The sequence below is a fragment of the Scheffersomyces spartinae genome, assembly GCF_019049425.1.
Source record: "Scheffersomyces spartinae strain ARV_011 chromosome Unknown scaffold_13, whole genome shotgun sequence".
In the NCBI taxonomy this organism is placed as follows: Eukaryota; Fungi; Ascomycota; class Pichiomycetes; order Serinales; family Debaryomycetaceae; genus Lizanozyma; species Lizanozyma spartinae.
The window spans coordinates 241,871-252,994 of record NW_025065060.1 but is presented as its reverse complement, the minus strand read 5'-3'; the positions used below and the strand labels follow the sequence as shown (position 1 = coordinate 252,994).

Genomic DNA, 11,124 nt, shown 5'->3' with positions numbered 1-11,124 from the left:
GTTACTGGTACTTTTAAAAATGTCTGCGTCAATTCAGCCGGTGTCTGCATTAAATGATACCATACCGACAAAGATACTACCAATAGTACGGATAATTGCATCTTAATGCTTTCTGCTCACAGCATGTACGTCAGTATATAAATTTTGACAAGTGACACATTGACCGTATATCCCTTAGCTTTTGTGTAACCAACTTCTATATAACGCGTATAGAAAAACCCCGAGATAACTTACCTAAACACTGTTCCTTGGAATACGAGTTCTAGTCTATCTTAATGCCAATGGTTGAAGATTCGGATATAGAGTTTGATGATACAACAATAGGATGGAGTTTTGGTGAGCATCGTAAAAGGCGACGTGTGGCTAATACTTCTCACACTAAGATTGCTACAAAGTCGGCTACAGCGTTCCAAGAAGATGCCGACAAGGAAGACAGTCGGTTGATTCGAGACATCAAGTTGATATCCAATGATAATAAGCTTTCTCCAGGGGTGTACCGCAGCCCTGAGATCTCCAGTCCTTATCGTGGAACATCGGAACAAATATTAAGGGGTATGGGATCCCCGATCCAGAGACCCGAACACCATAAGAACACACCAAGGGGAGGTGACATTGAAATGGAGCCGTCTGACAACGAAGACGAGCAGTCACAATTTAATGGTGGTGATGAAGACGCGTTTGTGCCGCCTCGGGCGCTGGCGTTCCCTCGGCTACGGGATCTAGACGGTCCCATAGATGAGAACATCTCCAAAGAGTCGATGATCCAAAGCATTGACCGGACTTTAGATGAAGTGTTTGGCAGCGTTCAGCATAAGGATGACGGTATACGAAGAAGAGGTGATCAGTCGGAAGTAGGTGAGCCGAGTTTAGCTCATACCCTGCCACGGTTTCAGGATGTACTTACTGGGACGATAGTGGGAAAGGGTGATGATGTTGATGAAGTTGACTCTGATGGTGTTGGCTCTGATGATGATGGTGATGATGATGAAGTTGACTCTGATGGTGTTGGCTTTGATGATGATGGTGATGATGATGATGATGATGATGATGATGATGATGATGATGATGATGATGATGATGATGATGATGATGATGATGATGCAGACTTTGCACTTGAGACTCTAGAGAAGTTAAAAACAATGAGTTCAGTAAAAACACGTTCCGAGCGGACAACGAAGATCCCTTCACCTAAACTTGATATCTCTAGGGAAACCGAGGCTAGTGTTAGGAAGAACGCATCCACGAGTTCTCCCTTAAGGAACATACTTGCCTCTTCCAGACCACAAGTGACCCCGATATCCAAGACCAATATTCCGTCTCTCCAGGCGTCCAATCCAATCAAAGATTGGGAAAAAGAACGGTGGTCACGACTAGAAACACTCATCAAGAGTGGGCTTTCAGATAAAGAACTCAAGGACTTGGCTCAACCCATATTTAAAACTACAACTGCGGACTTGCAAGTCCGAGTACAATTTATGAGATACTATGTTGAACACGAAAACACTATATGTGGACGGAAAACAAGACGGCCTCAATGAAGTATTGGTACTACCGTTAAAATATATGGGACAACACACCAGTTAACTTTTCTGATGGCTGTGCTTTAACCTTCAATTCTTGTTTGGCATCAGCTCTTGTGCTGGTGACTCTTCTTTGCTTGAACACTCTTCTTATCTCCGAGTCTTCGTCGTTATTTGCATTGGAGTCCTTAGCCTTGCGCTTCTGTTGGATGTGTTTGATGGTTTTAGACTTTTCAACGTTTTGAACATAATTGGAGTTCAACTTCTTTTGGTGGGATAGCTCAAGAGTTAACTTGGCTTCACGGGCTTCGTTGGCCGTAGCAATTTGTTGCGTCAAGTCCGACCATTTATAATTCTTCAAGTACTTGATATTAACAAGATCTCCATAGAATCTACTCCCCTTCTTACCGGGGAATGGCTTACCATTAAGCGTGGTAGCACATAGTTTAGCATCTTTCTTATTCACAAACTCTATCCAGCCTTCAGTGAAGTTTTTCTTCTTATTCCCACCGTATTTCACTCTTCGTTTGTAAGTGGTTTGACTTTCTGGAGTTAAGAAGAGTCGGTCAACTCGTCCGAAATATGAGCATATAGAACGTACTTTAGCAGGCTTCATAAATGGAGGTATCGATGCCAAATAGCATACACCGGTTTTCTTAATTCTCTTCTGTTCCTTCTTCAACTTTTCAGGTGATAATTTCTTTGATTTGCTTGTTGTTTCGGCTTTTGCTTCTTCCCTGTCTGCGTCTTCTTGTTCATCGTAGAGTTCCTCTTTATCACTGTCTGCTTCTTCATCACTGTCTGCTTTTTCACCACTGTCTGCTTCTTCACCACTGTCTGCCTCTTCCTCACTGTCTGCTTCTTCCCGTCTTATGCTGGTCTTCTTCCGTACATTGAACACCTTTTGATCATCTTCAGAGTCTGATTCAAAATCACTCTCATTCAGAATAACCCTGGATTCTGCTCCCTTGTCTGATATCTCTGATCCTGACTCTGACTCCGACATCTCTTGGTAATACGTTTACGTTGCAATATGTTCTTCGTAAGCTTCTTATTATGTACTGAGTTCGAGTCCTGAGATGAGCCATAATGATACTTATATGCAGGATATAGCTTATATATAAGGGTCAAAACGACTGCAAAATATACTTACGTCCTTGTCTTGTCTATTAGCACAATAATTGAACATGACAGGTCAACTCTGTACTGTGACTAGTCGTGTATGTAAATCAAATAGTGTATATTCTACGTGTGTCCATACATTGTGTGATAGGTGATTCCCGTTTATTACTATGCTATAAACTATGATTGACTTACTTCCTGGTGTCATCAACATATGGTGATGTCTTAGTGGCGTCAGCTCCTTGTTTGGCACCTTCAGCAGCACCAGTGGTAGCACCAGTAACGTAAGCAGCTGCTTCGGCAATTACTTCCTTACCAGCTTCAACGTATTCGCCGATGGTTTCAGTTAAAGGCTTTTGAGGAGTGGCAGCTTCCTTACCTTGGTCGTGGCCTCTTTGAACATCGTCAGAAACTGTTTGCGCAAAGGACTTTTCTTGTTGTGGTTGAACTGCAGCAGCAAACTTGTCAGCTTGGCCCGTGACGGATTCCTTGACCTTTTCAGTGGTTGTCTTTTGGGAGTCAGGAGTCAAAGACTCAGACAACTTGGTGCTAATTGGCTTTCTTCCGGCGTCAGACATATTTATAAAGTGTTAATTGAGTTGTAGTGGTTTAGTAATGATAGAAAAGAGTTGAACTGACGGCTCAAGGAAAGGAGAAATTGCACCCAATTTATACTTGCTGGTGCTTATGACAACAAAACTACTTTCCTAATCCGTTCACATGTATGTACATATGTCTGATGGTTAATCTTTGCTATTCTCGGTTCCCCACTCCTTTCTATTTTTTATAGACTATAACTTAACTACTTGGGTATTGGTTGCTGTGTGTGTTTTACTAACTGACGTCAGTAACCTGCAACAAAGGTTCTTTTAAACAATCATGCATGAACTACGCCTTCGATTTCCTTTTGCGTACCCCTGTGTCATCAATTCAACAACTAGTTAAAGTTGCTATTGAAGTGCCATTTGTTCTGAACCCTTCTATGTGGCGTAATATTGTGGTCTAGCCAATTGGCTGCCAGTCGGTGCCATTCGGTGTTCCGGTGGACTACGAAAAAATATCCTTCCGTCAATAAACTTGTCACAATCTGAAAATAAACTGATTGAATTCCGTTGATCATGGCATTGTTATTGGTAACCTTTGAGCTTATGAATTAATTCAAAGAACTATTATTAGAACGGTTATTAAGACCGAAAGCTTAACTCAGACTTGGGGCAATTGGTATAGGTCACGTGATTGATTAACTACAATGTTACGTAATTACAATGTCACAAAACCGTTTGGGTATCATGAAAAGCGATGAGCATCACTAAAGGTTACTGCTAACCAACTAAAAGCTCTAAGTAACGCTGGCTGAGAAATCACAATGGCTCGGCCTGGATCGATTGTGGGAGAAGATGAGTTCAAGATTTACGAGTTAGTCAAACAATTCTTGGAAGAAAAAGTGTCTGGAGATGTTCCCGTAACCGTTGGAGAAGACGGTGAATTGAAGGACTATAATGATCCCTTCAAAGCCCGAGCATCTGCTACTTCTTTGGATCACACTGAAGTCTTGCGTTATATTCATCGCAAGTGTCTCAAGATGAGACGCAAGAAGAATAAGTCGTTGGAAGAGTGGATTAGAAAGGCTCAAAGGGATTTAATAGATGAGGAAGATGAGCATCCACTTATTATTCGTAGTGACAGAGAAGAAGATGAATCAGACGACGATGAATCGAATTTGATGGATGTTAAGGATGAGAATAAGTTGAACAAATCAGTTGTCTCGCAATGGAAACCGTCAACAACAGTTACTGCTACTGCTACTGCTACTCCAGAGCCTTCTAAAACTGATAGTGAAGAAGTCAAGGATAGTCGTAAAAGAAGTGGTGACGGTACCACATCAACCAAACTGAGCTCAAAGAAACACAAATCCAAAATTGACCATTCAACTCCATCTATTACTCTATCTTCCTTAGGTGGTTTAGATAGTGTAACCACACAACTCATGGAATTGATTGGGTTACCTATATTGCATCCCGAAATCTATAAAGCCACCGGTGTTGACCCTCCACGAGGAGTCCTTTTATATGGTCCACCTGGTTGTGGGAAAACCACCATTGCCAATGCATTGGCCGGAGAATTGCAAGTTCCATTCATTAATATCTCTGCCCCCAGTGTTGTTTCTGGAATGTCAGGTGAGTCCGAAAAGAAGTTAAGAGAAATCTTTGAAGAAGCCAAAGTATTGGCACCCTGTATTATATTCATGGATGAAATTGATGCCATTACTCCGAAAAGAGATGGAGGTGCTCAAAGAGAAATGGAAAGGAGAATCGTGGCTCAATTATTGACCTTAATGGATGAATTAACTTTGGAGAAAACAGGTGGGAATCCCGTGATTGTAATTGGTGCTACTAATAGACCTGATTCCTTAGATCAAGCATTAAGACGTGCCGGTAGATTTGATAGAGAAATCTGTCTTAGTGTTCCAAATGAAGAACAAAGAGTTTCTATTCTTCGTACTATGACCAAGACTTTACGGTTACAAGATGGTGATCATTTTAATTATCGGGAATTGGCCAAATTAACTCCTGGTTATGTTGGAGCGGATTTAAAGAGTTTGGTAACGGCTTCGGGCATTGCTGCAATTAAAAGAATCTTTGAAGGTTTAAGTGAACAACAAGAAGAAATGTTAAAGGAAGAATTGGATTCAATGGAAATTGACAAAGCATTGAATTTGGTCCCAATTCCTGATGAAAGTGCAGTTGAAAGATTCAGCTCTAAATCTGAACATGAAAAGCTTTCAACCATTCAGAAATTTTTGATCAAGCATCCAAACCCCTTAACTGAGGAGCAATTGGCTCCATTGGCTATTAAATATGAAGATTTCTCTGCTGCCTTGCCCACTATTCAACCAACAGCTAAAAGAGAGGGTTTTGCAACTGTTCCCGATGTTACATGGCAAAATGTTGGTGCGTTGAGTCATATAAGAATGGAGCTTCACATGTGCATTGTTCAACCCATCAAGAAGCCTGAATTATATCTTAAAGTTGGTATCAGTGCCCCATCTGGAGTCTTGATGTGGGGTCCACCAGGTTGTGGGAAGACTCTTTTAGCAAAAGCCGTTGCGAATGAATCACGAGCCAATTTTATCTCCATTAAAGGTCCAGAATTATTGAACAAATACGTGGGTGAATCAGAAAGAGCCGTTAGGCAAGTTTTCCAAAGAGCCAGAGCTTCTGTTCCATGTATAATCTTTTTCGATGAATTGGATGCCTTGGTCCCCCGAAGAGATACTTCCTTAAGTGAATCCAGTTCAAGAGTAGTCAATACTTTATTGACTGAATTGGATGGGTTGAATGATCGTAAAGGGGTCTTTGTGATTGGAGCAACTAATAGACCAGATATGATTGACCCTGCGATGTTGAGACCAGGTAGATTGGACAAAACTTTGTATATAGAGCTTCCAACGGCACTGGAAAGACATGAGATTTTGAACACATTAGTGAGAGCAAACCATACTCCTACTGCAACCAATGTTAATCTTGAACAGATTGCCAATGCAGAAAAGTGTCGGAACTTTTCGGGTGCCGATTTATCTTCATTAGTTCGTGAAGCCAGTGTGTTGGCCTTAAAGAAAAAGTTCTTTCGAGGTCAACAGATTCAGCAATTGGATGCTTCTGGATTCTTTGAGGAGGAGGAAAAGGAAGTTGATGAAGACATTCTTGTGACCAATGAAGATTTTGAACAGGCTTTGGAGAGCATCAGACCCTCAGTAAGTGATCGTGATCGTGCCAAATATGAGAAATTGAACAAGCGTATGGGATGGGGAGTTTTAAAGGATAAGGAGGAAGACACTAACAACAATGAGCTGTCTATGGCATGAAGAACCTGCTTTGATTGGCTAATTCGTGAGATAGTAACGATGATTGGACAGTAAGGTTTGAATGTTCTTGAAGTCTATTCCGCAACAGAGTCACCCTTTGAATCCCCCTTGAAGCCATTATGGTTATGGTTATAATCACCACCACTCCTCCAACACCCAAGACGGTATCAAGGATCCATACTCCTAGGAGGTACACCGTGGTATCTCTTTGACCCAGAATATCGTGCAGAAGCATTGGGGTTGTGGTACGGAACACAGCCACGGTAGCAAGCACAGTATGAACCAACCCCAAAGTCTGAGACACACAAGCTCCAATTAATATGGCAAGCGTATCCTTGTTGGGGATGAGAACAGTGCATTGAGGAAGAGTCATGGAGTGGAAACCAAACGCTAGCATCAGTAAAATCGGCGATAACGAAGCAATGGCGGGCCGGTTATCTATTGTGTCCAACGGAATACATAGGAAGGCAAAGATGTATTGACTCAAGAGGATAACAAGGTACCCAAGAAACAATCGGCGGTAGATCAACAGATTAATAAGGGTATCGATATCTGAAACTGTCAATCTCTCATTGACTTTAAGTCGTTGATTCAGATACAGTCTTGGGTTATCAAAGAGGATACTAAAGTTGTTTGAGTTCATTAGTGGACGGTAGTGACTGTTAAGCGTTAAGACTAAGACCAGTGAACCTATTCGGGTGATACACTTGAAATGTTCATAAAAAAACGGGAAAAAAAGACTGTTGATGAATCGGGGCCAGCTAGATAGGTCTGTTCTATCTATTCCTTTCTGATATTGTTTATTATCAACCGTATTGAACACAATTAATATATAATGATCAACTACTTGGTGTATACTTATTTGCACCCAAAGTTGTGTGCCTGCATGTAGAACGCCGGTTCAGGTAAAAGGAAAAATTTAGGAAGCGGTGGGACACGACCAACTGGAGTGTTTTAAAGGTAAGTATCGTGATGATTCTAACATTTAGTAGAGTAACCACAGACAGACACATGGACAAGTAGATATACAAGCAGACAGACAGACAGATAGACAGACAGATAGACATACAATCGGACACACATATATACAGACAGACACATACATACATACAGAATGCAACGGAGTGACGAATTCACAGAAATGCATGGGTACGACCACAGGTACCTTGAAGAAGACAATGAAGAAGAACGGTACGACGGAGGCGAGAACAGTGAAGAGCTCGGGGAAGAGGAAGACGGAGATATGATGGTAGGAGGAAATGGAGAAGACGAAGTAGACGACGGCGATGAAGATGCCGAATTGGCAGCAGCAGAAGCCGCAGCATTAGCAGCTCAACAACAACCACAACCTGGAGGAGCATTTCAAAACGTCGGGCAAGGCCTAATTGGGAAGTATAAAGAGTTGATGTTAGAGTATTGGCAAGAGACCATCAACTCGATTGAAAATGACGATCATGATTTCAAGAACCATCAATTACCACTTGCTAGAATTAAAAAGGTGATGAAGACTGATGAACAAGTGAAGATGATTAGTGCTGAAGCCCCCATATTGTTTGCCAAAGGATGTGATGTGTTCATAACGGAGTTAACCATGAGAGCTTGGATCCATGCGGAAGAGAATAAACGTCGGACCCTTCAGAAATCCGACATTGCTGCTGCTTTAACTAAGAGTGACATGTTTGACTTTTTAATTGACGTTGTACCTCGGGAACTTGAGAAGCCAAAGAAGTCGTTTCCTTTGACTCGGAACACCTCCAACGCGTTTGGACCGAGTCACTACAATGACCAACAACAACCTTTGGATCATGATGGTGGTGTGGCTCAAAATGGGTTTATGTTTCAACAACAACAAGATCACATACAACTGCAGCGGGATCTGCAGTTGGTTCAACAACAACATCATCAGCATGACCCCCGACAAAACCAACACCAAGATCAAGTTCAACAACCTTCACTCCAATTTGGTGGTGTTGGAGGTGGGATACCGCCTGTATTGTCACAACCTTCCACTTCTTCAGTCACAATGACCCAGCTTCCACCTCCTCCCGCTTTACAACACCTACCTCAATTGACTGGAGATCGACACGAGATGGGAGGTTCTGAGTTTAATTCGCAGGTTATTGGAACAAACTATGAAGGAGACTATTAATATGATGCTGTTACTACTATTGCTACTGTTACTATTACTACTGTTACTACTACTACTGTTACTACTACTACTATTACTTCTATCTATGTAAATATACTAAGGCTTTAATAATTATTCAACCTATATTTCATTATATCCATTCCAAATTGGGAAAGTCGATCCGATGTCGTGCACTGACACAATAACTTCGGAATTGCACTCCACAAATACAATTTGAAGGGGGTGGATCTCGGTCTTGTCTCCACCTCCCTTCCACCTTAACCTAAATCAAAATCCTAACTGACTGAGTTATTGTTATCAACTGGATTATGTTGAATGTTTTAAGACGTTCTCCACAATTCATTAAATCATCAATTGCCAGCAGATCAACACAATTATCACGTGCTCCTCTTTCCAGCTCCAGAAGTACAAGAATGCCTTTATTAACCATCACCCAATCATTGAACGATTCTGTTAAGAAACACGGAATTGTCCCTGAAGTTGTTGATGAGTTCGAATCCCAAGGGTTGCTTTCAATTGAATACCCCAATGGATCTCAAGTCTCATTGGGTAATACGTTAACGGTGGCTAACACCCAGGAGATTCCAAAGATACAATTCATCTTGAACTCCAGTAAGGAGTTTAGTGTTTCCAATAAGGATAAGTTCCTTTTGGTATTGACGGATCCAGATGCTCCCTCTAATAAAGATCACAAATGGTCAGAATATGCCCATTGGATTGTTAGTGACTTGACATTGAATGTTCCCTCGGAAGACGCAAAGCCTGATGAGGTTGAATTCATCAGTACTGTATTGGATGTTTCCAAGAGTACGGAAATCTTGAAATATGAAGGGCCTGGACCTCCACCTAAGACAGGTAAACACAGATATGTGTTTTTGCTTTATAAACAAGACCCAGAAGTGGCTAAATATGATGTACCTCTGGGTAGACCTACCTGGGGAACAGGTACACCATCAAGTGGTGTTCGGGACTATATCCAAAAACATGGAGGTAAACTGCAATTGTTGAGTGTCAACTTCTTCTTCGCCCAAAGTGAGGAACAGTAGGTTAGGTATTTATTGTCGTCTCACAGAACTGTAGTCTACGGGACTAATCACCAACCCCTTACCCTTTATTGCACCTCTGTAGATAGTTTCTATGATATCTATTAGTTCTTGTTTATCATGGATAGGGAAGTTCAACTTATTGTTATTCCCAGTACCAAAGTCACACATCATATGTTTATTCCGATAGAAGAACATCACCGTACACGGGTCGTAGAGCTCATACATCTGGTTGAAATCAGGCACATCATCAATATCACACAAGTAGATGGCAGCAAAGTTCTTCACCTTCTCTGCTATTTGGAAGAGGTATTCATCCATAAGCATACATTCTCTATTGGATGCACGCCCGAATCTTATAATGACCAACCGGTCGTCTTCCAGGAGAATTGCCTGGTCAACGTGCCAGCCGGTACGCAAATTAGGAAGGAAAATGGAGCCCATGTTGATAGTCCGGGATGCGCTACTCAGTTATGCTACCCCAGTGTAGATAGTGGCAGTAACAAGCAGGGCCATGGTAAGGTATGTAATTCGTGATGAGCATGATACAAACTTGACGGTATTGTGGTAGCGCCCTTAAGGGGTAGAGCCTAGCAGCCGGGACCTTTCTCTACACCAACCGGAGCTGGGTATTGTCGAGGTTGTTGACTTGAACGCAATCGTCCCACTCGTTTTCAAGTGAACATGAGAGCCCAAGTGCTACGGACTTTGCAAGAGAAGCAACGTTTTTAGAATCTGTGCACCAGATTCTTATTATAGAATACAGTGATGGAGTCAGTTGTTTCAAGGTGATTCCAAGTATGCCTATGAATCCTTGAGGCATGTCATAGATCTTATTAGTCAAGATGGCTTCTGCCACTAGTTTAAAGGCTTCAATGGCTGTATGGTAGTTTGTGTATTTGAACTCCAAGGTTGAGCCACCCAAATAGTGTCTCCTTAATGGAATCAATGGCAGTCGAAACACTGTAAGTCTTGTCCAAAGGTTCTTCTTCAAGTCCCACATAAGCTGTTTGAAATCATTTGGAGTCTCAAGTACCGTATCAGGTTTTGATAAGTCGCCAGAACTCCAGACACCCCATTTGTAGTAGAACTTTTGACGCTGCAATTGATTGTATTTGTGGCTAAGTTCAGATTCAAGCGCCAATCTCTCCAGTGGACAACTGAGCGTTCTAGAACATGGAACGGTGATGGTTTTGATTAGTTGCCGTTCATCATCTTTACACTGTTTGTGTTTTGCATTGTGTAGCGTGTGGACAAGAGTATCTCTTCTTTTACCTTTTGCAGTTTCGGGTTCCATTGTGTGTAGGGTCTACAATAAACAGGTATATGTGCTTTGCGTTGAGTTCGCACAGTTAAGAGTGATGGAAACAAGTACATTACAAGAGACATCCACAGAAGCACACGTATTATAGACAGGTATGCACC

General features: G+C 41.8%; 8 protein-coding genes across 8 annotated transcripts; 4 read left to right on the top strand and 4 right to left on the bottom strand.

Annotated features, from left to right (window-relative positions):
- Positions 1 to 19: 19 nt before the first annotated feature.
- On the top strand, positions 20 to 1,538 carry KQ657_000999 (uncharacterized protein; the record flags this gene model as incomplete). The annotated part of the gene is made up of 2 exons (XM_043191813.1): positions 20 to 27; positions 353 to 1,538. The coding sequence occupies 2 exons, from the start codon at positions 20 to 22 to the stop codon at positions 1,536 to 1,538; spliced, it is 1,194 nt and encodes a 397-aa protein (XP_043048785.1).
- A 16-nt stretch (positions 1,539 to 1,554) lies between these two features.
- Positions 1,555 to 2,526, bottom strand: ESF2 (RNA-binding ATPase activator; the record flags this gene model as incomplete). Its single annotated transcript, XM_043191812.1, has 1 exon — positions 1,555 to 2,526. The coding sequence occupies one exon, from the start codon at positions 2,524 to 2,526 to the stop codon at positions 1,555 to 1,557; it is 972 nt and encodes a 323-aa protein (XP_043048784.1).
- Positions 2,527 to 2,833: 307 nt separating this feature from the next.
- KQ657_000997 (lipid-binding protein) lies at positions 2,834 to 3,220 on the bottom strand (the record flags this gene model as incomplete). Its single annotated transcript, XM_043191811.1, has 1 exon — positions 2,834 to 3,220. One exon carries the CDS (start codon positions 3,218 to 3,220, stop codon positions 2,834 to 2,836), a length of 387 nt encoding a protein of 128 aa, XP_043048783.1.
- A 788-nt stretch (positions 3,221 to 4,008) lies between these two features.
- RIX7 (putative AAA family ATPase) lies at positions 4,009 to 6,507 on the top strand (the record flags this gene model as incomplete). Its single annotated transcript, XM_043191810.1, has 1 exon — positions 4,009 to 6,507. The coding sequence occupies one exon, from the start codon at positions 4,009 to 4,011 to the stop codon at positions 6,505 to 6,507; it is 2,499 nt and encodes an 832-aa protein (XP_043048782.1).
- A 1,141-nt stretch (positions 6,508 to 7,648) lies between these two features.
- HAP5 (Hap5p) lies at positions 7,649 to 8,656 on the top strand (the record flags this gene model as incomplete). The annotated part of the gene is made up of 1 exon (XM_043191809.1): positions 7,649 to 8,656. One exon carries the CDS (start codon positions 7,649 to 7,651, stop codon positions 8,654 to 8,656), a length of 1,008 nt encoding a protein of 335 aa, XP_043048781.1.
- A 413-nt stretch (positions 8,657 to 9,069) lies between these two features.
- On the top strand, positions 9,070 to 9,702 carry TFS1 (Tfs1p; the record flags this gene model as incomplete). Its single annotated transcript, XM_043191808.1, has 1 exon — positions 9,070 to 9,702. One exon carries the CDS (start codon positions 9,070 to 9,072, stop codon positions 9,700 to 9,702), a length of 633 nt encoding a protein of 210 aa, XP_043048780.1.
- A 9-nt stretch (positions 9,703 to 9,711) lies between these two features.
- DIB1 (U4/U6-U5 snRNP complex subunit) lies at positions 9,712 to 10,143 on the bottom strand (the record flags this gene model as incomplete). Its single annotated transcript, XM_043191807.1, has 1 exon — positions 9,712 to 10,143. The coding sequence occupies one exon, from the start codon at positions 10,141 to 10,143 to the stop codon at positions 9,712 to 9,714; it is 432 nt and encodes a 143-aa protein (XP_043048779.1).
- A 166-nt stretch (positions 10,144 to 10,309) lies between these two features.
- KQ657_000992 (uncharacterized protein) lies at positions 10,310 to 10,996 on the bottom strand (the record flags this gene model as incomplete). The annotated part of the gene is made up of 1 exon (XM_043191806.1): positions 10,310 to 10,996. One exon carries the CDS (start codon positions 10,994 to 10,996, stop codon positions 10,310 to 10,312), a length of 687 nt encoding a protein of 228 aa, XP_043048778.1.
- Between the last annotated feature and the right edge of the window lie 128 nt (positions 10,997 to 11,124).